At 49.2% G+C, this 25,990-nt stretch overlaps 1 protein-coding gene across 1 annotated transcript; it reads right to left on the bottom strand.

Moving 5' to 3' along the window:
* Positions 1-1,133: 1,133 nt before the first annotated feature.
* Positions 1,134-25,257, bottom strand: SLC9A6 (solute carrier family 9 member A6). Its single transcript, XM_071569312.1, has 16 exons — positions 24,975-25,257; positions 18,749-18,948; positions 18,319-18,396; positions 17,588-17,664; positions 16,583-16,695; positions 14,197-14,302; positions 10,678-10,819; positions 10,354-10,459; positions 10,039-10,127; positions 9,714-9,827; positions 8,031-8,142; positions 7,508-7,661; positions 7,306-7,336; positions 5,986-6,065; positions 5,272-5,377; positions 1,134-4,486 (listed from the first exon to the last, which is right to left on the bottom strand). Exons 1-16 carry the CDS (start codon positions 25,231-25,233, stop codon positions 4,211-4,213), a joined length of 2,043 nt encoding a protein of 680 aa, XP_071425413.1. The 5' UTR covers positions 25,234-25,257; the 3' UTR covers positions 1,134-4,210.
* Between the last annotated feature and the right edge of the window lie 733 nt (positions 25,258-25,990).

Genomic DNA, 25,990 nt, shown 5'->3' on the forward strand with positions numbered 1-25,990 from the left:
TGGATGGTCCCGGCTGCATTTTGGGCATTGGAGGTACTGCTCACCAATGATAAGGTCCAGAGCCCGAACCATACCTTGTTTCAAGGAAAGAATCCATTTGAAGAGGGTTTGCAAAGGTGAAGAGCAGCCAAAAGGCATTTGCTCAATTGCTAAATTACATTCTTGTTTGAGTTATGTGCACAAATCTGACCCAAGCCTGGGCTGGAGAGCACACATGCAGTGGGATTAGTAGTGTTTATTCCAGCTGTTAAGACTTTGAAGAGTGACAGTGTACAGTGGAATTAGCATAATTTCATAGTAAGAAAAAAAACACCATTGTGTCCTGTGTAACTCCTGTGACTTCCAGGACAGGACACCAGAGTGATGCTGGACAAGCCCTTCTTGCTCACAGAACTCCCAGTTCTTTTGTGAGCTGCAGGCAAAGCCCAGCAGGAGAGTTCAGCATATGCCACAGTCCCTTTGGGAAGCAGCACAGACATCCCCTCAACTGTTCACTGCCACGGATTGGAGACAAGTGTTTGACCAGGTTTCAGGACTATCCTCCCACAGCAACGCTGAGCTGTTAACAATGTGGGTTTACACCATTCAAGACATGAAGGTTGTCCTTTGTGAATCAAAGCTCTCAAAAACAGGTTACTGAAGATTCTGAGGTGATCTATGTACTGAAGGATTGTAAAGCATTTCAACAACTTGACTTTTCAGCTGCTCTAAGAGCAGAGTGCCAAAAACCCAGTACAGGCAAGAGACAGAGGGCAGAATCACCAGCCATGAGCCCAACTGCAAAGTCAGCAGACCCATGGGATATAAAAACCTGTGAAAGCTCAGAAGCCTCAATTTTGCAAACACCCCACAGTGATGCCTCTCACACGGGTCCACCCATCGCCTCAGGGCATGTGTGAGTGAGCAGCACTACCCCAGGGTTTGCTGCTCCTGGGAACCTGGGAGCTGCAGCAGCTTTTGGCAAACATCAGCATCTCTCCATTCCCAGCCTGTTCCTGGGAGGGAGGATGGCCCCAGGGCTGGGCTGTGTCCCAGGAGCTGGGGCGAAGGCAGGAGTGTGCCCTCCAGCCCTGGGGGTCCAGCATCCTCATGGTGGTCAAGGGCCATGAACAAAGTGCTCTGAGAAGGTCAAGTGGCACATCGTCACTTTGCTACAGATTTATTTCCGTGTGAATTAATGAAACGGTACACACAATTCAAAGAAAACAAAAAATAATAATCTTTTATAGGCCCATAATCCTTCTTTCACAGTACAACGCAACAGTAAAGGATTTAGTCAGTGTAAACAGAAGGTCCAATAGTGATCATCAGCTATCACAGATCAGCTGCACAAACATCACAGCTACGGGGTTAATGCCATTACCACACAAATCGACAGTACCAGTACAAATTATAACTTTACCTACAATGCTTTTTCATGTGCAAAAACCATGAAAATTCAATTTACAGAAGAAGGGTACCATCTCTAAATCTTTGTGGGTGCTGTAAACTGCCTCCTCAGGGCCGTCTTATCTATTTGGCAAAAGGTCTCAGGCCCTGGTTCTCCAAGATACCCCATCTGCAGCACACAAGCATCAGGACTCTCCCTGCATCTGCACACCAGGCATTCATGGATGCCCTGCTGCAGCCCACCAAAGAAAATAATCAGCTGAGGATGAATCTGAGTAATTTATTAAATGTCTCCCAAATTTGAGCTTAGATCTGTTCATTCACCAAGGCTATTCAAAACTGGTTGTATTATGTATGGATCGTAAGAGTTCACAGGTAACCCATAAAATCATCATTTGCAACTTTTTTTTTCCTTTAACGTACTAACTGAACTGCTACTGCTGTCAAAAGGCTTATGGTAATGTGCTGGCAAGCTTACAGTGAGTGGGTAAATTATTGAAGGTCAGAGAAAGAGAGGAATGCTACCACAGACATGGCAAAACATCACCCTGTGGCCACCTTGGGTGGGAATTTGCACCTCAGCTGGGGGTGCCTGGGAGGGAGCACTGTGCTGCCAGTGCTGGGGCCCTGCAATGGGACCAGGAGCTCTCAGGGGGAGCAGAACTGCTTTGCACCTCCAGCTGCACCAACTCTGTAAATTGAATTCACAGTTAGGCTATACAGGAAAAAACAAGAGGTAGTTATTTATCATACCTCTTCAAAAAGGCAGAACGAACAAAAAACAGGATGTAGAAGTGATGCAGTAAACCTAAAATCAACAGGTTCCTACCTTTTTTTTTCTCCTTTTTTGATTTTTTTTTAAACACATGAAGTTAAGTCACAGACATCATATAAAATGCACACTCACTTTATGAATTCCTGCATAGTAGGAAACAAAGGCCAGCGCTAATCCAACAGCAATGTTAACAGCGGGATGCCATTTACAGGTGCAAGGAAGATGCCCTATCCAAACATAAACAGAGCATTACCCCCTTCCAGGGGATTCCTATGGCAACACTTACACTTTTTGTTCAGAAGAAAAAAGAAAGCATTTTCTTGGGGATAAACTGCCAAAATAATTGGTTTCACATCCATAATTTTAAGGCAATGTTACTTAGACCTGAGAAAATGAAAAACAAAAAAAAGTGTAAATTTCTTTTCTCAACTATACATATATACTTGAAATTTCAGTATTTCCTGTCTCCTCCAACTCTCAGGTGGTGCTGGGGACAACAGCCATGGGGACTCTGCTCTGAGGTCTCAGGGTCACATCCTGAGAGATGCAGAGTTTGTTCCAAGGACAACTAATGGGAGCTGTGAGTGCTTGGACTCACCTGGCTCTCTTTCATATGTTTATATTTTAAACACCTCTTTTTAAGCCCTCTGGAGAGGGTCAACTCCAGAACAGGCCTGGAGTGCACCAATAACCCTGAAAGGTTTCTATAGCAAAACTGTAGATAAAATAGACAGTAAAATTACATACAGTAAATTTCTATGATTCCCCCTTTTCAGGAGAAAAAGGATGCCAGGGTTAACAGTTTCACTGCACCTTTAGCCATTCCCATAACTACAGAATAAATCCTTTAACACTAGTGTGAAATCACGAATTGTTCTGTGCTCTTCCCTGGAAAATAAAAATTTAAATTAAAAACAAAACAAAAAAAATCAACTCGCAAACATTTCTCATTAAATGGTAAAAGAGACATGAGCAAGGTCGGGTGGGGACTGCAGACACACAGCATGCGGAGGAGTTACCAAACAAAGTGCAATGGTTTTCGACTCTACAGGAGGACGGACGGACGGACGGACGGCTCCCCTTTGGTACCACCTGAATGCCCAGTGCCTCTGGAGAGCCCCGGGGGTACCGTGTCGATCTGTAGCCGTAAAGCTCATGTTTGAGGTCGCCTGGTGCAGCTGTAGTAGCTCTGCACACCTTGGCTACATCTGTGGCTGCAGAAAAGATTCGCTCGCACAAAGATGCGGTCGCTTCCCAAACGTCAAATTTAGTTGCCAATTGAGGATTTGATGGCTGGTTTTAGAAAGCTGCTTGAGCCACAACTGAAGGATGGACTCAGCCCTAAAATCTGTGCATGCCTGGTTCTGTGGGATCACCTCCTTCTCCTAAACACAGACACCAACCGTCCCTCTCTCCTACTGCCGTCTGAGCAGCCAGACACCCACAGCCCTTGCTGTCAGTTTGGACCAGGGCTGCCATCAGCCCACCAAGGCAGGGCTTGGGCAGAGGGTCACTAAAAATAAAGTCTCCAGGTTCCCACAAAGTGAACAAGTTTATCACTATCCACTGCCTGGCAAGAGGGTCTGTGAGCAGATTTTTTGCTGATATTTCAAACATGACTATCCAAAGATCAGAGACCAAAAAAAACCTAACAATCCTCACCTGACTAGAAAGCAATTTCCATTGCTTGCCAGCACCTCCCTACCCTCCTCTCCCAGGTTCAAAGGATGAACAGGGAGTCAGCTCCTTTACTTACCCGCTGGGAACTAAACCCTTCATCAAATCACACATTAACGAAGCTCACTGTGTGCAAAAGACTCTTACGCTAAAACAGTTCCACCCTACATAGTGCAGTCAACACAGTTTTTAACTTAAATTTGCAGCTTGTTCTTTACAAGTGCTTGGCAGAGAATATTTATATTCTTCTGACACCATATAAATAATATTTATACAGCTTAGACATTTTGAGACATGCATTAGACTTTAGGTAGTACATACTTCTTTGATCATATATGCAAATATTACTGTCAATTAAACCGAGCAACCTTATGCTGAACCATGTCTTGAGTTATCCAGGACGTTTGACGGGGGCTCTGAATCGTCCATGGGCAGGACCAGGCGTGTTCCCCGGATTACAAGTTCATGGTCCCCAAACGCAAGCTCCCGATCCAGTGCGTCTTCCGAGCTGTTTCCCACGAACCGCCGCGACGCTCCGCTGGACGTCACCGAGTCGGTGTTGACGGTGGAATCCCCGTAAGTCAGGCTGATGTCCCCGTCGTTCAAAATGAGGTCGGAGTCATCGTCCTTCAGCTGCTCCTGGTTCTGGGGAACAAACGGAAGGGAAGTGCTGTTGAACTCTTCTGGAATAGCTGTTTGCAATCACATGGTGATGGTGAATGAGCAGACTGAGGCACCGAATCACAGACTCTGCTGCACTGTGACCATAGCCAGACATGCCACACACGTATCTCTGAGGCCAGGTGACATGCACCACACACAGATTTCTCTGCACACTGTCTAAAGGGGCTCTCCCAGATCTCTTCTTTCTGGTGCCATATTCAGATACACAGGGAACAGTTTTGAGTGGCTTTCAGAGGACCAAAATATCCATGAGCACAGAAACTACATCTCTGACCCATCACAGCCATCTCTGGTTTGTCAGGGAACTTGATGTTGATACTTTGCAGACAGCACAAGAGAACTCCTGCCATGCAGAGCTGCTGCTGCAAGGGGCTCCTGGGCTTGGCAATGCTAGCAACCTTTCTCGTGAGTGATGTAGATGAAGGAGCTGCAAGAATAGCTCAGCTGCAAGGCCAGAAGAAAGCAGGGTATGGAGAATTGTGTATCCTCACGGCTGGGTCTGGGGAAGGACAGCCATGACAGCTTTATTGAGCCAGTCACTGAGGAACCACCACGAATACACCACAAATCCCTTCATGACCAAACAGTGGGCTGGAATGCTCAATTAGCTCATCCATCAGCCCCAAAATCGGATCTCCCCTTGGGCTCCCAGTTCAATGCTGCAGAGCAGCATCCAGAAGTAACACAGACAGATGAATGTGTCAAACCCACCAGCACTGTGACAGAAGGGACACCAGTGGACTCACCTCATATGCCTGTGGACTCGTCAGGCACCGGGCAACAGGCCCACAGCACCCTGGGAGTGTGGTGGTCAGCGGGGGACCACTGTGTGTCAGAAGAGGCTTTAGATAGCTACAGAGAGTGTTAAGGAAGAAGGAGGAATGGGGTGATGTCGTAAGTCAAAGGGTGGGATGGCAGCACTGAAGGACTTAGTGTCTCAAGGAAATCACAGGAAGGAAAGAAACACAAGTGCCTGGAAGCACCAAAATCACTGAGATGAGAAACATGAATGTAACCAAACATAGCAGGACATGAGCCAACCAGGGTTAAGATGCTCAGCAGCATCACTTGTCCCATCAGCTTGTGCCTCTCAGCTGGACATCATTCCTCCACTAAATTCATAGCACAGTATCTTGTAGGGAGAAGAGGCACAGATTTAGCAAGAGGGCTGCAAATGAGAAGCCCAGCTGCCCTTCCTGCTTGCCTGCCACTGGGATTGATGACCCCCTGGAATAGCAGCCTTGGAGAGCCCAGCTTTGAATGGAGTTGCCACTGCATTCCCACTGACAGTGGGTGGAAATGGTCATTTCTCACAGACAAGTGTAGATGCGAACCAAAAACCAGCAGTGTAATGGGAAAGCTCCTCTGCTAGGCAGGGAGAAAGTCATGCTCCAAACCAACAAGGGCTGCATGGGCAGTGGGATTTGACAAGGCAGACACTGATCGCCGTTCAAGGATACTTGTGATCAAAGTTGTACCATATGCGGAACAGCCAAGCGCTCTCGGCCTTCGTACTCCTCCTCTCGCTCTCTGGGACACCCTGTGGGAGAGCCAAACATTAAACAGGGGCAGGGCAACATGCCATGACCTGGATCAGGGTGAGGAGACCCCACAGGACACTGGATTATCCCCAGAGGACATACGATACACACCTTCCCACTGTCCCTTTAGAAAAAGCCGTTGGGTTGCAGTGAGTAGATGGACATTCACACTACAACAGCCTCAAGGTACTTCCAGCTCATACTCTGCATTTATCACTGTTTAGCAGCCTTAGGGAGGTGGTTTCAAAGCACAGAGTGAGCATTTTTCTGTTAGAGCCTTCCAGTGTCTGGCCCCAGGGTTTAAAGCGCCTCAGAGCCAGCAGCATCCAGACATCACATTTAATAGTGACTGACAGGTCCAACCTCCATCAGATCTCGCCTGGGATTTCTGTATGCAAATAATCATGTGTTATGGGGTCTCCAGGCTTCCTTTCAGTCAGAGAAAAAAATATAAAATTGTTTGGAGGGGACTATGAATAAAATTACGTATTTCACAGGAATCTGGTTTACAGATTTATGGCTCTGGGCTGTCTGTAGCATTTGATGCTTTCTCTCCAGGAGGTAAAGAGCCCAATAAAAGGCTCTGAATAAAATGAACCTCCAAGGTGCAGAACCCACACTGAAATCAAGGAGAGCCACAGCCACAGCATCACTATGCTGCCAATGCATGAGTGAGACAGCTCAGACCTAAAAGACAGGAAAACTCCCAAGGCCCCAGGGCTCCAACATTTATCTCAGTGTGGCTGGTGGTTCTCAGGCTTCTACATAACTACCCACAGGAAACAGGTGGCAAAGATGGGGTTGAGGGCACACATGGGTAAAAGTGGGACAGAAGATGCTACACAGAATCAGTCAGTAAATGGCCTTTCTGTACTGCCCTGGATGATGGGATGAGGCAGAGGGCCTCCATGTCCTGTTAATTTTGGGATGTATTTCAAATCCAGCAAAGGAGAGACTGAGTCTATTGCAGTAGCAACGTGGGCTGACTAAACAGTCCAGCATTACCTCTGTGCCCTTCTTTCCAGCTGAGTCAAAGCAAGCCTCATTCTAACCCCAGACAGCACAGAAAAGCTGTGACTTCCACTGACTGCAAACTATTTCACCAGAGGAGCTAAGAACTCTGCTGCAGCTGTAAGGAAGTGGGGCACAGATGGGCATTCACAGGGTCTCAAGGTAACCCCTGCTCTGATGGGTGCAGTGCAGATTCCTCAGCAGAGCTGCCCAGCAGTGCTCACTCACCACGTTCTCCTGATCTGCATCCACACCAACTCTGCAGAGAGGAAAACAGGCACAGGGTTAGCACATGCAATGCCAGGAGGGTACATGTTGGGGTCCAGGGGAGAAAGGATGTGATCTTCCTCTTGTCTCTTAAAACTGAGCTTAAGCTGAGGGCAGGAGAAGGGAGAGGAGGTGCTGAGGCAGGAGAGCCCCGTGCACTCACCGGATATTCAGGCAGGACAGCATGGCCGTGGTGCCGCCGCCGAACACCCACACCGTGAAGAAGACGATGAGGAGCGTCGTGCTGAACATCATCTGTCGTGCATACGTGGCCGTGTCACGGATGGCCAAGGCAAAGGCCATGGCTCCTCGCAGCCCTGCCGGGGAGGGGACACTGAAGGACCTGTGGCAGCACAGCCCACCCCACTGCCAGGGGGTTTACATCTTGCTGCCCCACACGTCGGCCTGTCCCTCTGATGGTACATCCACAACCAGAGAAGAACAGTGATGATTTTGGCATCACTCCTGCCCCAAGCCATGCACTGCAAGCAGGGCAGGAGCTCATTCTGACATCCCAAAACCAAGGCATCCACACCACCGAGCCTAAGGGAGCCCTTTCCTGCCCAGCCTCCCCTCCAGACATTGCCCATAAGAGATTTAAAGTTGAGTAAGGAATATTTCCAGGTAACAGGGGCCAGGAAGTGCCAATGGGCCACATGGCTGCAGGCAGAGATGCAGGAACGTACCAGCAAACATCATCATGTGCTGCAAATTTGTTCCAATCTTATTTCTCCTCCCCAAGTTCAGTAAAAATGACAGTGGGTAAATATTGGCAGCTCTTCCTAGGAAGATAGCAAGCTGTATTTGCACATGTTAAGGAAATTGCTCTCCCTGTGTCTCCTCCCATCACATCCCACCTGCACAGAGAGCCAATTTCTAGTGCCCGACGGAAACACTGGGGAGCTGCAGAAATGCTGGTCCTGCCTGCATGGACAATAACCCAACTCTGAGTGCTACAGCAGAGTGGGAAGAGCAGGCTACTGCCTCACTGAAGCAAAGCACACACTGCAGTTCAAGAATATCATACAAAGACAAGCACAAATAAACAAAGGAAATGATAAAAGGATGTGTTAGACAAGAAAGAAGAGAGAAAAACCACCATTTCCCACTGTATGCTCTCCCCTGCCAGGGCCATTTTCCACCCCAAGAATTATTTGTCTTCTGTGAAGCTCAAGTTATCACAGCTACGACAACCCTTCTGACATTCCCTGGCATGCCACACTTCACAGCTGGGTTTGAAGCTTTAAGCCAAGTCCCATTCCCAAAGATTATTCAGCAAAATGAAAGCAGCAGCAGTTGAGAGGAAAAAAAAAATCTAATACTCTTTCTGTTTTCACAGCCTGCGAGATACAAGAATCACCAGCCCCTTCATATTGCTTTTTATCTTTGAAGCTGTGTCTTTTAATACCAGCACCCAGATGGCAAAAATAATCTTGGAGCCAGTATTCAGTGCAGCCTTGAATAATGTGGAAAATGCTTCCAGCTTTTATGTTCTTTCCTGAACATCATGAATTTGCATAAGAGACGTATTTCATGATCTCTCTCATGAATGAGCTATTTCATCAGCGAGTTAGTCAGTTCCCACTGAAGAGGCACAGCACAAAATTCCAGTATAACCACCCAAATGACATTTCCCTTCACCTTCTTTACCCCACTGCAACCTCACAAAAACTCACTGGGGAAATCCAGCTGAGCCTGCTTCAAACCCACGGGCCAGCACTGACAAATCACAACATTTTATTTATTAGTATAAACTTGTGTCAGTGCATGTAAAAGGTGAAAATAATTCTGCATGTTTAACTGGCTTCCCTGTGATATGAAAAAGAATTCTTTCAAAATCCTTGTTTTTTTTGAAACACACCAGACCAATCTCTTGTTCCCATCAGTACCAGCCTGCAGAAAAGGAAATCCTTTCTCATGACATCATTCACAGGCATCTACTGTAGCTTTACTGTGCTGTTTGACAAAAAAAAAGGCTTTTTTCAGAGGTAACCAAGTGGACTTACAAAGAAAAAAGGAAATAAATGGCTCAAACAGCCACTCCTGGTGCCACATTGCCACGTGACAGCCTGGCATTCGGCATCATGGTCATATTGAATGATGAGTCCCTGCAGCAGCTGATTCAAAAGCCCACGAAAGGAGAGAAGACAGGAGGAAGAAAAAAAATAACAGAAAAACTGAAAAAATAATCTCCATCTTCTTAAAATAACCAGCAAACTCATCGCTATATGGCAGAAATCCCCTTTTAAAAATAAAGCTAAACTGATTGGAAAAAACCAAACCCACTCATTTGAATGAAAAACACAAATTGGGAATGAGGCACCTCTCCCTTTCTTTCTTTGTCTTTTAAAATGGGCTCCAAAGGATACAAAAGCCCCCACCACAAAGGTAGGGTTAAAGACGTGGTTCTGGAAGGTGAACAGTGCAAGCCCCATGTAGGAGAAGATGAAGTTTTCTGCCAAGAAATTCAGAAGCTCAAACAACTGAAAGAGAAAAACAAATTAAAAGTGATTTAAACATAATATAGATGTAACAAGAAAAGCATGTCAGCCCATCCGTCATACAATAAGTACCTCTGCAACCCTAGTAAAATCCAGCTGTAGAAAGACTGATGCAGCTAATTCTGGTTTGAGCAAAGGAAAAACTATTGAACTTGAAATTCAGAGAGGCTGAAGGGGGCTGAGGAGTTCTCACCTGCTTAGTTCTGTGTTGGGACTCTGTTGATAAGTTGTTATAGGTATAATGGGCCTGAGTGATCCCACAGAAGAGCACAGCCACCACACCTGGGGAGCAGAGCATCATGTTAGACTCCTGGTCATGAAAAGGGAGCTGAGCTGCACCCCAGTAGTGTAGGGGACTTAATGCAGTAACCCCAGAACACAGAGAAAATAAATTTCTGCAGGCAGAGGGAGAGCCCTGCCTGCAATCAATATTGGGAGAAGCAAAACTCAGTGGCCCCACCATCCCTGCAGATCTCCATCCCAGAGGCAGGGCTGTGCTGGAGCTTGCCTGTAAAGCCGCATGCTTCAGCCAGCAGGAATGTGCTCCAGGACATCAAGAAGAACAAGCCGGTCTCCAGCAACGGGAACTCCCGAAGTTTTGTGAACTTGGTGACGTTGCAGATGGTTAAGGATAATTTGGAGAGACTCTGCAGGCTAAGAGTGTATCAAATACAATTGTGTATCCCAGCAGTACAGTCTGCCCCTAAAAAGGCTATGGCACTGCCCTTCATTAATTTAGGAAAAAACTCATGAAACATCTGGGTGAGATGCAGCACAGGAAAAGAAGCTGTTATGCAAACATTTGTAAAAAAGAAAACAACAAAAAGGATATTAAAGCTGTCACAACTCCAGTAGCTGCTCCCATTGCAAAAGATCCACTGAATATCCCCAGGAAGATCCCGATGGACTTGAACATCGCTGTGACATCAAACGTGTGGCTGTTGTCGCCCGCTGGCTGATACGCAACTATTGAACTGGAAGAGGGGAGGAAAGCACACACAAAACACTCCTTAGTCTGGAGACAGAGGCACCTCACAGTGATACACAGGCTTTGAAAGGTGCTACAACCATTGCAGACACTGAGCCTGGGGAATCAAGGAGACACTGCAATTCCCTGGGATTGCAGCATGGAGTGGCAACACACTCACCCTTTCCTGGGGAGTTTGGGATCCCCTTCCCTACTGACACCTCCCTGAGGTTCACCCACCCCTCCTAGGCACAGCTCTGCATTTACTCCTAGGCATTAGAGAGCATCAGGCCACAGCCGGTCCCTCAAATGATCTGCCATTTATGATGGTATTTTGGGGGCTTGGCACCAGCTGTCTGTAAAAGCCAAGTACTGTGGGACCACAAACCATCCAAGTGGGAAGTCCAAATCTCTCCATCGACTCCACCAAGGCAGCTGATGTGAATATCCCCTGGAGAACTCTCAGTTCTGCCATTTTGCCACATTTGACATGCACCACATTTAGTGTGCGTTGCTCTGAGCTCTGAAGTGCAATATCACAGGGTAGCACAGCAGTCAGCATCACACCATTCACAACAGTAACACTGTTCTCTGCAACCACCAAAACTCAACAGATCTTTGTGATGAAATGGCAAACAGGTCTGCCATGCTGATCCTATCTCTGAATCTGCACCCTTCCAACTCCTGATGAGCTGAGCCTTGCATCAGTCATTCCACTGGTTTACCTGGAAAGGCTGAGATACAGGAGGGCCCTTATGCAGCTCCTAAGTCTTGTTTATCAACTCCTTGCATCGTTTTCTTTGATGTAAACTTTCCAAAAACATTAACTTCCTAGTTAGCAATCCCTTGGCTGGCTCTGTTACAACTCCTGGATGTGAACTTTAAACATTTGTTGTTTAACCTGCTGAGTTATGCTGGAACAGGCACTTGCTGCCTTGCACACACATCCTGCAGCTTTCTCTCCTAACTACACACCAACATTTTTCTTCAGCACAAATGACAATCTCCCCCTTTCCAACACATCATGGGTCACCTCCATTGCTAAACTTCCCTGCTTTTAATACATGTCATTTTCTGCATTGCCTTTTACTTAGCATGCCGCAGATCTCCCCCTGTGATTTAATTCCTTTTGTCAACCCCATATTATACTTCTCATTCACCAATGAGTTCTTGTTCAAGAGTTTTGGGTTTCATGGTTTTGGTTTTTTTAATCCAGACTGGTTTCATTTCTCCTCCACAACCAACTCTTTGGGTGTTGGTTTTGCATTTTCATCTCTTACCGTTTTCCTTCTGGCTTTGTTTTTGCATCGCTGATAAGACATTATTTCCCCTGTCCCTGCCCACAGGGATCCCCGTGGTGTTTATTCTCTGTGAAACCGCCCTTCACAAGAAGCAAGTAAAGACTCTGTGGTTGCACTTCCCCCACAGCTCCCAAACCACAGCCCCAGCACCTCACTGCCCACTGGCTTTCGGTTCTGGGTTCAATTCCTCTTCATCCTGCTACAAGTTCCCCGCTGCTGCAAGCCAGACCAGGCCAAGACAGCACAAGGCAGGAACAGAAAGACATGGATCCTGCTTCTAAGCACAGGAACAGACAGACATTTGCCTGAGGCTGAAAGCAGGGAGGAGAGGAGCCTCAGAGCACCCAGATCCTGGCAGAAACCATGTGCAATGATCTGACACTTCCTGAGGCAATCACCAATCCCATGCACTCATCCAGCTGTGGCTGGAGTCCCTCTTCATCCTGGAACAGGGTGGGACCCACCACCATCTGTCACCCAGGTGGCAACTCCTCCATCAGCACAGCCCACCTGCCCAGAAACCACTCAATTCTTCACCTTCCCAATAGCTTCTTACTGGTGAGCAGAAGCTTGTGGGAGCAGAACCAGACCCATGTGGTTCCCCCACTTATGCCTCTGCTGTGAAACAGGCAAATGCCAAACTAAATTTGAAAAAGTGGAACCATAAGTAGGAGCTCTCCTCCTTGGCATAAGAGACCCTCATCTCCTCCTTGCACTCAAGACATGGTTGTGTCCAGTTGACTCTACTACCTGAACCAAATGAAATACCCGTGGTGCTGCCAAGGCTGCCTTACACTGCTTATGGTGACAGTGAAGACAGAGACCAGGGCAAGCTTTAAATCAGGTCCAGGACAACTGCTGAGACATCCTCAAGAAGTGTCTCATACTGCCAGGCCCCTCTGCCCAAAGCTCTGCAGCAAAATAAAACAACTGCTGACTGAGCTCAGAGCTGCTGCCTTGGTGCAAATTATCCTGTTTTGGGGAAGGGGTGGACTGAGCTCGGCATGTGGAGAGAGGAAGGCAGGAAATTACAGCAACAGCCACAAAGCTGGTACTGAAATAGCACAAGAGGCAAATCACTGCATGCAGCACCATCACCTACGTGTGCCAAGATCCACCTGCTCCCACCCAGAACCTCCCAGCGCAGGCTGGAAGACCCCATCCCTTTCTCACTTAAGATCACTTCTGGAACACGGTGTGGCTGTGCAGTGTTTCCTCTGGCACCAGCGGTGACACATCCAGTGTAAGAGCCAGAGTGAGCAATACAAACAGTTCCAGAAGCCTCAACAGAAACACTCAGTTCAGCAAACACAACTCACGCGGGTGGCGATTCACAGCTCACAGCATGTCACTTGCTGCCTCCAGTGAAACCCACACAAGCAGCACGCTGGAGTGACAAGTATTCCAGAAATATTTTCTGCATTAGCCTGAGCTATATGTTAAGCTGTCATCATTGCAGATATTATGTATTTCCAAACAGAGTCCCATGAGGACAACACTGTGAAAACGCAGATAAAATACGTCCTGCATGCAGAGGACATAAAATATTAAAGAATATAAAACATTCTTTAGAAAGGCAGCAAGTTTCCCCTGTGTTCAGTCCAGGGCATTAACTGCAGCTATAAGAAACACCACCTCCTCCATGCACAGAAAGCGGGGAGAGAAAGGAAACAGCTGCTTTACCAGCTATTTACATCTAAACAAAAGCAGGTATTTGTGGATGGGAAGGAAGGCAGGCAAGAAAAAAGCCATCAGCAAGAGGTTTCAGTGGGATCCTGTGGCTGAAAAGCCAACATAGTGCTTTTTCTGTTTCAGAGGGACATGAAAACTTCCTTAGGTATTGGTCAATTGGCCATAAAAGCAAACCAAAACCACTCATCATGCAGGGGGAAGTTGTAAGGACAATCCGTAATCCCAGGCAGCAGTTTGCAACGAGGACATGCATCAGAAGATTTTGGGACACTTAATAAGCTCTTGCAAACACCCTTGCTCCTATTTTACAAGACTAAGGCGGAGTGTCCCCCCCTCAACACCTGACATGTAACATATGTAACAATTAAAAATAAAAACAGAAGACACTTACGAAGACAGCACTATGGCAACGGCATCATTGAGGACGCTTTCGCCAAAGAGAAGGGCATACAGCTCAACATCAACCTGGAGTTCATGGAATATGGCAAGGACAGTCACTGACAAATAGAAAAATAGAGACATTTAAAAAGGTGCTGCTATTTTGGTGTAATCAAAGACAAAACATCCCTTATTAGAACACTGCCTGCCTGCACATCTGTGCCACTCTGCTGTGACGGTGCCAGCTGCCTCCCATGCTCCCTTTGACAGTCTTCCTTCTGCCCTTTCAGATTTGCATTTGCTTCATCATATCCCTCCTCCTCCTTTTACTAAAACACATCCTGGTCCACTGAATCTTTGCAGGCAGATCTAAAGTTCTGCTGGGACCTTCCTGGGGGTGTGAGTTCATGGGCTGGACCCTAGTACCATGCTGGCAAGAGCCATCCAGCTGTTGGGATGCCGTTCGACTGGAGCATCAGGGAGACCCTTCCCCCATCTGCAGGAGACCAGGAGGATCAGGCTTGTCCAGAATGATGACTGCCTTTTCCTTCCATTCCTGATACTCTGAAATAAACCTTCAGATTCAACACAGGTTGCCACACTGGAAGTGCCAGCACAGATATGAAACATTTCAGGCTAACAAGAAAAAGCCAGGCATCAGATCAAGTCCCAAGTGGGGGTTTCTGCGATTTAGGCACACATGGCAGAGATTGGAGTATTCTCAGGCCCTTCCATGATCCAGTGGCTCCAAGAAGATAACGAAATGCCTCAGGTTTTGTGTATGAGCCTTCCAAAAACATCACAACATCTAAAACAAGCAAGAGATGGTGCATTGAGCACAGTTCAAGCTGCTGCTGAGGGCTGAGATAATTCCAACGCCCTTTCAAACAGCATCCAGGGACTCATATGGGCACACTGAAGAGGGTTTATCCCCTTTATGCATTGGGAAACATTCCGCTTTAACCTGTGAAATCTTGCCCCTATTTCAAAGCCTGAAGAAGGGACACAATGCCAACAGCTTGTCTGCAGCATTTTTAAGCATTACTTCTACCTACAGTCCTGGCCTCTGCCCATCAGACCTTCCACACCACCACCACCTCTGTGGGACGATCCCCACTTTGAAAACATGCCCTCATTTCAATGCTGACACTTCAGCTGAGTTCCAGGGAGGATGCTCCACCTCAGAGCCACGTGGGAACAGCTGCCTGCTCAGGTAACTGAAGGCCTGACCCAACCTAAACAACTGAACACCCAGCCAAAGCATGTTTGAAGAAGCTGGGGAATCATTTTCTTAAAAATAAAAACAGCAGCAGTAACAGTCACACTGATACCTGGCAAATCTTAGGGGAACATAAAAAATAAATTGTTACAAACTCATGAGGAACGCATATCCTGCACCTCCTCCTGGCAGACAGATGTGGCTACTGTCCCGTTATGCTGCAGGTTGTGCTCTGCAGTGTTATTCTTGCATACATGCACACACATACAGTGCTCTTCGGTTTGCTTTTAAAAATAAAAATGACTGAATGTTAAAAGGAGCAGGTAGAAGTCCCAATTCATCCACAAATGAAAGGGCAGAAGACTTGGCTTATCCAGGCACACAATCACTCCATTCCAAGCAAAACTGACCAACATCTGCATTTAAAAAGATCCAGCAAAACTACTGCAGCATTAGAAAGGGGGTGATGCTGCCATCCCATGCTGGTCTCAAACAGTTAGCAGGCTGCAAAGGAAGGAATTCAAGCCATGCTCAGCAAAGGGCAGGAGCAAATAGAGGCCTTTTTGTGTTCTTGTGTTTTTACATGAAGTTGGAGCATGCAAATAAACAGCTATGACACAAAAGCAATCATGAACTAAATACAATTCAGTTGGAAAAGGCATGTTTTTCACAACTTTGATTTATAAAGTGCATCAGTAGACTAAGAGGTTACTACTGTCCTCAGTACTGCTCATTAAGGTGTCTCATTGATCTAATTTCAGTTAGTTTAGCCCCTGCCAAAGTCCCACCACAATGGAAGTAGGACAAAATCACTAAATTGACTAAAGCTATAAACTGAACATTACACATCTTGTTCTGCATCAGCTGCTGGCACAGGATGGCAGCAACACAGTGGGCCTGTCCCAAACCCCAGCAAAGTCAAGAGAGAGACTGCCTAGGATTTTACTGCAAACAAGGATTCGGGAAACAGGAGGTTTGGCAGCTCTGTTACACAAAACTGGAAGGAAATGAAAAAGCACAGAGACAAATTTGGTCTCTAAGAACCTCACAAATAAATTAAACTCCAAAATTCAGAAGGAAGGAACTTGCAGAGGTTTCAGATTTTCTTCCCCTCTTCACCACAACTCAAAACAGATCAAAATGTAGGTAATACGAGGGGAAACACAACCATCTAACATACCTGGGTCAGTAGCTGACACGATGGCACCGAACAGGAGGCAGTCAGTGAAGTAGAAGTCTCCCCCAAGCTGCCCAGTGACTTTCATCAGAGCCACACAGCCATACACTACAGAGCTGGTGATTAGAAGAGGCAATTACTCATCTCTGCAGACATTAAAACGACATTCAAATGGGCTCAATTTCCCCCAGTTTGCCAGATTAACTTTCAAAGTTATCCAAATGCCAGAACGCCAAAGAACAGGATCAGCTGAGCCTGGTGAAAGCCCAGGGCCATGATCTTGGAGGTGAGTGCTGGACCACAAACACCAAGCACCCACTGCACTGGACCACAAACACAGTGCCAGAGGGGAACTGGAACCAGAACTCCTCTAGGAGCATAACATGGCTAAAGAAAAGCAAGAGCCAGGCTTGTGGGGTCCCACTATAACTTTGCAGTGCTTACATTAACACCATTCAGTGGCATGACCTTGGCCTGACTTTGAAATGGCCAAAACATACAGTGAGGAACAGATAATGCAGATGCTGAGCTTGCTTGAATCCACTGGACTCCAATGGAAAACACCCTGTGTGTTCAGAGCAGGAATGATCCAGCTCCCTCTGCACAGAGGGCTAAACAATTTGAAACACATCTGTGCCCACCAGGCACCTGTTTATGACTCTGCCTCTCTGCTCTCGTGTCTCACACTTGTTAGAGCTGTGCTTTCCATAATGTGAAGTTGCTGGTTTTTCAAGACAACCTTCAGAGAAGTGTGAAACTCTCCTTGCCATGAATAACTATTACCATGGGATGCTGAGAGAGCACTGTGCAATTAGACAGCAACCACCCTGTCCCCACAGCAGCAGTTTGAACAGTAAATAGTACTATGTGCTGCTGCTGAGCAGCAGTAGCAGAGCCTGTGCGACCTTTCAGGGCTGGGATTAGTGTCTGCAGCTCCAGGCTCAGAGCATTGGCTCTGAGCACAGCCCAAAACCCTGTGGAAGAACCGGACCAGCTCCATCTACTCACCCGATCACCAGGCAGGAAATGGCAGTGCCGAGAAAGGCGTATGCCAGGATGGATCCCAAGTTTCTGAAGAAGTGCCTCTAGAAGGAGAAAAAGAACCCAAAACTGAATTATATTTTGCTAACAATTTATTTCAAGCCTGCACAGGCACCTACAGTGTCAGCAGCAACTTGGATCTGCTCAGGCAGCATAAGCTGGACATGCATGAGGTGCCCAGCACAGCACACCACCAGACCAGCAGTTAAAGTAGCATTAATAAATATGAATGTACCATCTCCTTGTACCTGTGTATTTAAGAACATGCTCTTTCAAGTCCTGGGAACTGATTTCCTAACCCAGCAGCATTCCTCCTTCCTTCTCCCGCAAGCTAAACAGCATCATTTTCCTCTCCTTCCAAGTCAGCATTTCAGAGAGCTGCTGCTTTATAAAAACATCCCACACTCCTATGTGTGTGGAAAGCAGGGATGACTGAAATGGCCTGGCTGACCTCAAAAATCCCTGCGCAAACCCGTGCTGGAAATAATTAAAGTCGCTGACCCCTTCCAGGGCAAAGGGAGTGATGAGAATGACTGGGGCATTCTCAGCTCTGCTTCCCACAGTCCTGCATATGCTGGGGAAAACCATACCCACCTCCACAGCCTTGGCCTGCTGAGCAAGCATTAAAGCTCTCCCAAGTATTAAAAATTCTCTGGAGGCAGAAGAACTAAAAACACCAGCAGTGTAAAGGCACGTACCCTTTTCAAGCTGTAGCCTGCATAAAATATAATTGGAGGAAGCAAAATGTTGAAAAATACTTCAGGATCAAAAGTCACCTGTTAAGAAACAAAAAAAACCAGTAAAATGATTTGTTAAAATTTTGCAAGACAAAACACAAATCAGAAAGTAATATATGGAGAAAACCCTGTACCCCCCGAGGTGAAATGCTGTTGGGTCAATGCCAAGGACATGTCTGGGATCTTCTGGAAAGACATCTCAGAGTCTAAACAGCTTAAATTAAGATCAGCTGAAACAAGAGTTTCATTACATTGTGTTCAACTTTCAATTTATAGCTGATGACAAGTTTAAACAAAAAAATAAAATCCCTTAATCCAGCAGATCCAAGACCCGTCTCTGTGGAGGGAGTGGGAAGCCCTGCTCACCTCTCCAGTCGCTGACTTCCCTTACCTTTCTCAGCATCTCATTATCCTGGACGTTGTTGAGCTCCTGGGCACTGATCTCCCCCTTCAGGGTGTACTCATAGTACTTGCCACTGACGTTCACCAGCAGCGTGGCAGGGCTGGTCTGCACTTGGCAGCTCAGTGTGACGTTGTTGACGTCGCTGGGCACGTGGATGCCGTAGCGCAGGACCACACCTACCAGGACACCTGAGGAGGGACACAGGGCCGTGAGATGAGCCAGGGTACACCCCTGGGATGATCTCCTTGGGCGTGGATACAGTGTCAGGCATGCCAGGATCCTGACCCTCTGCTCAGCTGCTGAGCACCACCACCACCCAAATAATTGCCCACGTGAAATTAAACCATCCTCATCCCCCGTCAGCCATGCAAACATTCCATGCTCACGTGGACTTCCTAACACAGCCATGGATGGGTCCTGAAGGATTTTAATTACCAGGCAATCAGTCAGATGCTCGCTCCAGTGCAGTAAACAGCCAACGCTGAGGTCTTTTATGGTGAGCACACAGCTGGGCACCTGGGCCAGGTGCTGCTCTTGTGTGCCCAAACTATGCACGTTGCACCTCGAAACCTGACACTGATACACTAAACTCTTCATTCTGGGAGGGGATTAAAAATCACACCCAGCAACCACCACAAACACTTAGAGGCTGGCAAGCATCCCTCCTAAGGTGCTGCAGCACTATGCACCCTCCTCCCACACCAGCTCTCCCCATTTTTATAAAACCATGGGCATTTCCCAATCAGCCCAGATTGGGACCATTCACATCTACTCCTCATCCTGAAAACTTCAGCTCTGCACCACAAGCAGCAGCCCCAGGGCAGCCCCAAGAGCCAACTCTGCCTCCAGCTAAACTGCTACAAAGGAGCATCATGGGGTTAATTTGCAATTCAGCAATTTATACAGCATTTTTCTTTTGTGCTTGAGGTCTCACATCCAGATTCTCACCTACACTCCGCTCTTCTGGCAGAGATTTTTGACATCTGCAGGCTGGGGAGGAGAAGTGTCCCACAAGACACCTTTCTGTGTAGCCTTCAGCACAAAGGGGTTTGGAAACTCCTTGATTAAGGCAGCCCTGAGCTGCCACAGAAACCCTGGATCTTAACCCCATCTCTGAACCACACATTTATGAAAAGCTTTCAGACATGTGAGAAGTAAACACAGACCGCAACACTCTGAAGGCTTCTCCATTTGCCTCCCAGGACACTCCTGCTTCCTTGCTGTTGCCTTAATTAAGGCCTTGCTCTGTGCTTTCCTACAGGCAGGGCACAACCTCGACTGAAGGGAACACCCAGTCCTTTCTGTGACACCACATCAAGGAAGCAGAGCCTGGGCAGGAATCGTGGCTGGGCAGGAGACTGTGGGGTCCCAGCTCATTCAGCATCTCCTGCAGCCAGTTCCTGATCTGACAGCAAGTGTTTGCTCTCTCTTCCCTGGACAGTAGTTTTCCAGGACAAGATTTGCCCCTTTTTCATTTGCCAGAAGAAAAGCCCCCACCTTCCACCCCAAGGGATGCCATGCAGAGCAGGGCCACCTGAGCACAAGTCCAGGCCATGAGCAGGGGCAGAGGAGCTGCCTGCAGACAGACCCACCACTGCTGACCCACCACCCCAGTGACACAGACACCTCAGCTCAGGCTGAAACTGGGGAGCTGCACCCCACCCCCTGCTCTAACACAGCGTTTCTGCAGCACAGGTGAGCTGCTCTCACAAAGCCACCAAGGCTTTAAAGCCATGCACCATCAACCAGGTGCTCAACATGTGCTTTATCCTGCACTGAATCACCCCAAGAGCAGCAGAACAGGTCCCTCTCAGCACAAAGAGAGCTGCTTCAGGGCATGTCCCACTGTGCAGAGCATCAGGGAGCTGCTTTTACACCAGCATCCCTTAGACAGGACACCAAAGAGGAATTCTTTTGCTTACTTTTCTGTTAGCCTCTTTGTTCCTGTGATCTTCCTGTGCTCCAGAAATAAAAGTAAAGAATGACAGCAAGGATGTCAAGCACACTGAGATGCCACAGCACATATTTACATGAGCATGTGGCAGAGGAGTCCATGGCACTACAGCAGCAGCACAAAACATCCCGTTTTCCTTCCACACAGAAGATGATCCCTGAGGTACCAAAACAACCAAAACTCTTCAATGGGTTAAAGAGAGATTCAAAGGGTTATTTACATCTGCTTATGGCTGTTAATGTACATCACACTTGGCAGCCCTTCAGAGCTAGCTGGGGTGGCTTTTAAAAATCTGTTCTTGAAAAAAATAGTTAATTTTAGAGCTTCATACAGGAGTCAGAACCGCCCAGCAGCAGAAGGAGCTGCCTGCCCTTGTTCAGATGGAAACACACCCAGTGACCTCATTAGTGCTCCAAACTGTGAGAGGAGAGGCCACATAGGAGGAGGGAGGGACAGACAGACAGATGGACATCCACTCTTAACCCTGTCCCAAAGCAGGACTACATCTGATAGCACCCCTGCTCCTCCTCACTGTCTCACTTACCCAGGCAGCTGTTCCTGGCCCCATGTGCCAGCCATGCTCCACACACAGCCAAATTCCCACTCTGACCAGGAATGGGGTAAGGGAAAAAGGACAGATAAACCTACAGTATCTGCCAAGATCACCGTGCTTGGAGGTCCCAAAATCAGGCTTTTTATCTTGCCCAGTAACAGGCTGTCTGGGAGGCTCCCAGAGCTCTCCAGACTGGGTGGGAGAGGACACACATGAGCACAAAGAGCTCCTGGGCACTGAGTGTGACCTAGCACTGCTCAGCAGCTCCCAACTCGGAGATACCACCAGAGTTACCCGCAGGAAATGCATCCTGCTGCTCCACTGAAAACCAAATATTCCACCAGCATCAAATGACCCCATCAGCAGCCCCTCCTGACCAACACTGGATCTCAAAACAACTCTCCCACCTAACAATGCTCGCTGGTGGCACCTGGGACAAACCTGCCAAGGTTTTTCTGACACCAAACCCAGTTCTGACCTCAGGGCACCTGGACCAAGCCCAGGGGACTGTGTAGGTGCTCCTGGTTCTGAGAGTCTCTTAGGAAAAGGTTCTGACTGCCTTGGCACTCACAGGGCTGCCCAAGCAGCAACCCATGAACCACTCCACCAGTATCGACATGGTTTTACAGCCAAAAGTTTCGCAAAACTGAGCCCTGGCAGGGAGCTGAGCAGAGGGAACCTGACACCAAGGAAGCTGCCAGCCAAAACCTGCAAACAGTGGAGAAGCTGAAGGCAAAGGCGGTAAATTAATTGAGTTCTTTTATGCAAAGTGCAAGAGACTATTTTCATTGCAATTCTCCCAACTTCATTAAAAAGAACAAAAGCCCATGGGCTTTTTTTTAAGCTGCTGTTGAACATTTCCGAAGTAAGGTTTTAAATGAAGACTAATACATTACCACCCCAGCACTTAACAACAATGGAAGCAGACAGGATCCCCAGGCGAGCATTAATCTGGACACCAAAAGGAAAGAAAAATGCAGTGAGCAACTGAAGGCATCCTGACAACAAGCAGCTTAGACACAACCAATCCAGGGGCCAAGTGGAAACAAGTACAAGGAAACTAAACTTCTAGAGAAGCTCCTGCCACATCCACCACCAGACCCTGAGAAGAACTGAAACAAAATTGTTCAATTAATCATCCTAAATGTTGAGCACCTCAGACGTGGGAACCTCATTTCAAACACTGAAATGAAGCTTAAGGGCCACTACACACCTACTGTCTATGACTTCAGCATGTGTTCAGCTCTTGAACATCAACTGAGCTGACAGTGTGATTTGCGAGACAGAAACCCACCCGGAGCAAGAGCTTACAACTTCCAGTAAAAACAGAGACACCAAGGAAACTGATGGGTTTCGCCAGAAGAGATGTTATGCAAGAGTTTGATTTGACTTAGTTGGTGTCAGTTTTTCTAAAAAGAAAAAGACAAGCTTTTGCAAAGTGCTTCTCTTGCCCAGATTTTGTCTGTTTTGCAGCCTTTTCATATTTTCAGTGAACTTCCCTGGGGCTGAAAGCGACGCAGGGAGCCAGGACAGCAATACCTGCTTTCTTCCCTGCAGATTTTAAGTTATTACTGTAAAACAACAGCATCTCACCACTCCTTGGAAAATTACACATCCCTTTTCCTATGGCAGCTGCCTTGATACCAGGGAAAAACTTGGGACTTTCTGCATGATCAGACAGGTGACATTACTGATTTTGCCAGCAATTCTCTGAGCACAGTCTGCAGAAAAGCAGACAGGAAAGATGCATTTCATGGATCAGCAGGAGACTGAAACAGCCCAGATTGTGCTCTGAGAACACAGGTAGCACTCAGGTAGGTCAGGGAGAATGGAGGATCAAAAGAAAACTCCAGGAGAAGAACAAGGTTAAGGGCAAGTTTGAAAGCATGGAAGGAAGTTGCATGTCAGGAGCTATGGGACAGGAGGAGAAGGAAGATCTTCCATTCTGGAAGCACACACTCCAACAGCACAGCTCCTGTCCTGGGATGTGACTACCCCTGCTATGGGCGGGACACCAGCAACACCTGCACCTGCCCCAGACACAGTTCGTGGCTCGCAGGAATCTGGAAATGCTGACCAGTATTTTGTGCCTCTGGGCTGATACAAGTGTCACCACCCCTGCACTTGGAAGGACACTTCCAATTAACTGAAACCTGGAATCACAAAAGCCATTGGCCCAAAGAGGTCAAGCCACAGCCTCCAGAACAAACCTTTCTGCTGCGTGGCGGATTCGGCCACATCTGCTCTGACCAAGTGTGGTGGCACATCAGCCACAGCCAGCAAGGACAGCACAGAGCAGAGACATCAAGCACACCACGCAGCAAAGGACACCGCCTCAATCTTGAACTCAACAAATCTTGCCTAGATAAGGATCCCTGGCCATGTTAATCACGTTCCCAGAACAACTCCCAGTCCTACTTTGGTTGAACTCCAGATAACCCGTGCAGAGCCATGGATGGCACCTCCACACAGGGGTTCAGGCCACTTCCCAAGGCCATGTCACCTCAGTAAATCACAGGCCACTGTTAGAACCCAAATGGCTACAGACTCACTCCCCTGACCCACAGCCTCGCTCCACTTCATGTGAGAACACACATGGGGCTCCTCACCAAAAGGTCCTGTCACAGCAGGGGGAGGAACCTGAAAAGTAAAAGCTCGTGTACTCAGGTCCCCCCCTGAGAGGGAGAACACAAGGCTGCTGGCTCTGCAGGTCCCTGAGCATGGCAAAGGGTGGGAGCATCCCCAAATGGCCTCTCCACTCTCCTTGGACAGCTTCTGGAAATTTGGACACTCTAAACATAGGGTGGAAACAGGCTCTGGCCCCAGCATGCAGGGTCATGGAACAGTTTGAGCTGGAAGGAGACCTTGAAGATCATCTAGTTCCAAAGCCCCTTCACCCAGTGCAGGTTACTCAGAGCCCCTTCCAAGGTGGGATGCGAGGCCCCTGATCAGTGCAAAGACTGGTCTGTGCTGCCCCAAGTCCTGTGGTTGATCAGTGGGACTTGCCCGTGCTCAGGAATGTTGTTTTGGGACTGCCTGGACGAGGCAGCCCATGGCCCTGCCAGCTTAACCCCTCGGGAGTGACCGCCCTCGGGAGCCCGCGGTATCTCGACTTTGAAAAACAACCCGCGACACGCAGATAAGGCTCGGCTCGGGGCACGCCAGGACGGGGCGGCAGCGCGGCTGTCCCGGCGGCACCGCAGCGACCGGGGGCACCGGGGTGTGCGTGCCCCGCATCCGGGGGAGCAACCCCCGCACCCCCGAGAGCCCCGAAACCCACCGGCATCCCTGCATCCCCGGCACCCCCGCACCCCTGGGACCTCCGGAACCCCCTGCACCCCCAGGATCCCCGCATCCCTGGGACTCCCGCAACCCCGGGACCTTCAGCACTCCCGGGACCCCCTTGCACCCCTGGGTCCCCCGCACCCCCGGGACCTCCGGGACCCCCCGCATCCCCGGGAGCCCCGCAGCCCGAGATCCCCTCCACTCCCAGGACACCCGCACCCCCGCACCGCTCCGCCACGGGACAAGCGCTGTCACAGCCCCCAGCCAGGAGGGGCTCCCCCGCACCGAGGGGAGCGCTGTCCCCGCCGGTGCTGCCCCGGGATCGCCCGCAGCCCCCGGCTGGCCCAGCGCGGGGCCGGGGCCGCTCCCACGGGGCAGCTCCCGGGATTCCCAGGGATGGGGATGCGCGACGTGCCCCTCACCGTAGATCATGGCCAGCCCGGTCTCGTGGAGGAAGCGGGCGCGGCGGTGCTTGAAGAGCCATATGGTGAGGATGGTGAGGGTGAGCAGCAGGATGAAGACGAGCAGGTTGGCGCTGTCCTGACGGTGGCTTTCCTCCGCCGCCTTCTCCGACACGATCTCCTCCTCCAGCGCCCCGGGCCGTGCCGGCACCTCGGCGGCCGCCCGAGCCCACAGCCCCACGGCCGCCGCCAGCACCGGCCCCGGCCCCGGCCCCGCCATCGCCCGGCCCGGCCCCGCCGCCACCAGGAAGCGGCGCTGGGCGCAGGCGCCGCGGGCGGGGGCGGGGCGGGAGCCGGATGGGGCCGGGCCGGGGGCGCGGGCGGGCCCGTACGGCGGGGTGGGGAGGGAAGGGGGGCCGGGGCTCCTGCGGAGAGGTTTGGGAGGGGAAGAGGGGCCCGGGGCTCCCACGCCGATATTTGGGAGAGGAAGGGGCTCCCCGAGGCTCCCATGCCGAGGTTTGGGAGGGGAAGGGGCTCCGGCGCTGCGAGGGGAGGCGATGGCGAGCCCTGGAGACGGGGCGAAGGATGCGGGAAGGGAGGAGGTGGAGGGGGCTCGGGGTCGAGGGTTCGAGAGGAGAAAAAATTCCCCAGGCAGGCTGGGAGCGAGGAGGGAGTTTTGTGGAGCCACGCACGGTGTTGTGCGGGGAGTGCTCTGGAAGGATGTCCTGCGGGGGGATGTCCTGCGGGATACTCCGGCACAGGCTCAAGGAGGGATGTCCTGCAGAACATCCCCCTCCCGAGCTTACGTGGGCCCCGGTGGGATGCTCGGAGAGCGACTCACACCGTGCCCAGGTGTGTGGATGGTGCCAGGAGCTGCCACCAGCGCCAGGATACGATCAGGGTCAAAGAAATAGGGAGTTTCGTGCAGCCGGTGGTGCAAGGGCAGCAATAAATGCCACAGTGATCAGGTTAAAGGTGATTTCCAGGAAACGCCCTCAAAGAGTTGCTTTTGTGCCTCGTATCCTTGTGCCCTGGGG

This window comes from Pithys albifrons, chromosome 14 (genome assembly GCF_047495875.1).
Source record: "Pithys albifrons albifrons isolate INPA30051 chromosome 14, PitAlb_v1, whole genome shotgun sequence".
Classification (NCBI taxonomy): Eukaryota; Metazoa; Chordata; class Aves; order Passeriformes; family Thamnophilidae; genus Pithys; species Pithys albifrons.

Bases quoted from the DNA above. Each gene is read 5' to 3' on its own strand.
- SLC9A6 (XM_071569312.1), bottom strand. From the start codon at position 25,233: ATGGCGGGGCCGGGGCCGGGGCCGGTGCTGGCGGCGGCCGTGGGGCTG. The intron at 18,397-18,748 runs GTAAGGGAAGTC...GTTTCTTAACAG, and splicing joins ATAATGAGATGCTGAGAAAG to GTGACTTTTGATCCTGAAGT. The intron at 7,662-8,030 runs GTACGTTCCTGC...CCTCCCCGGCAG, and splicing joins GCACATGATGATGTTTGCTG to GGCTGCGAGGAGCCATGGCC.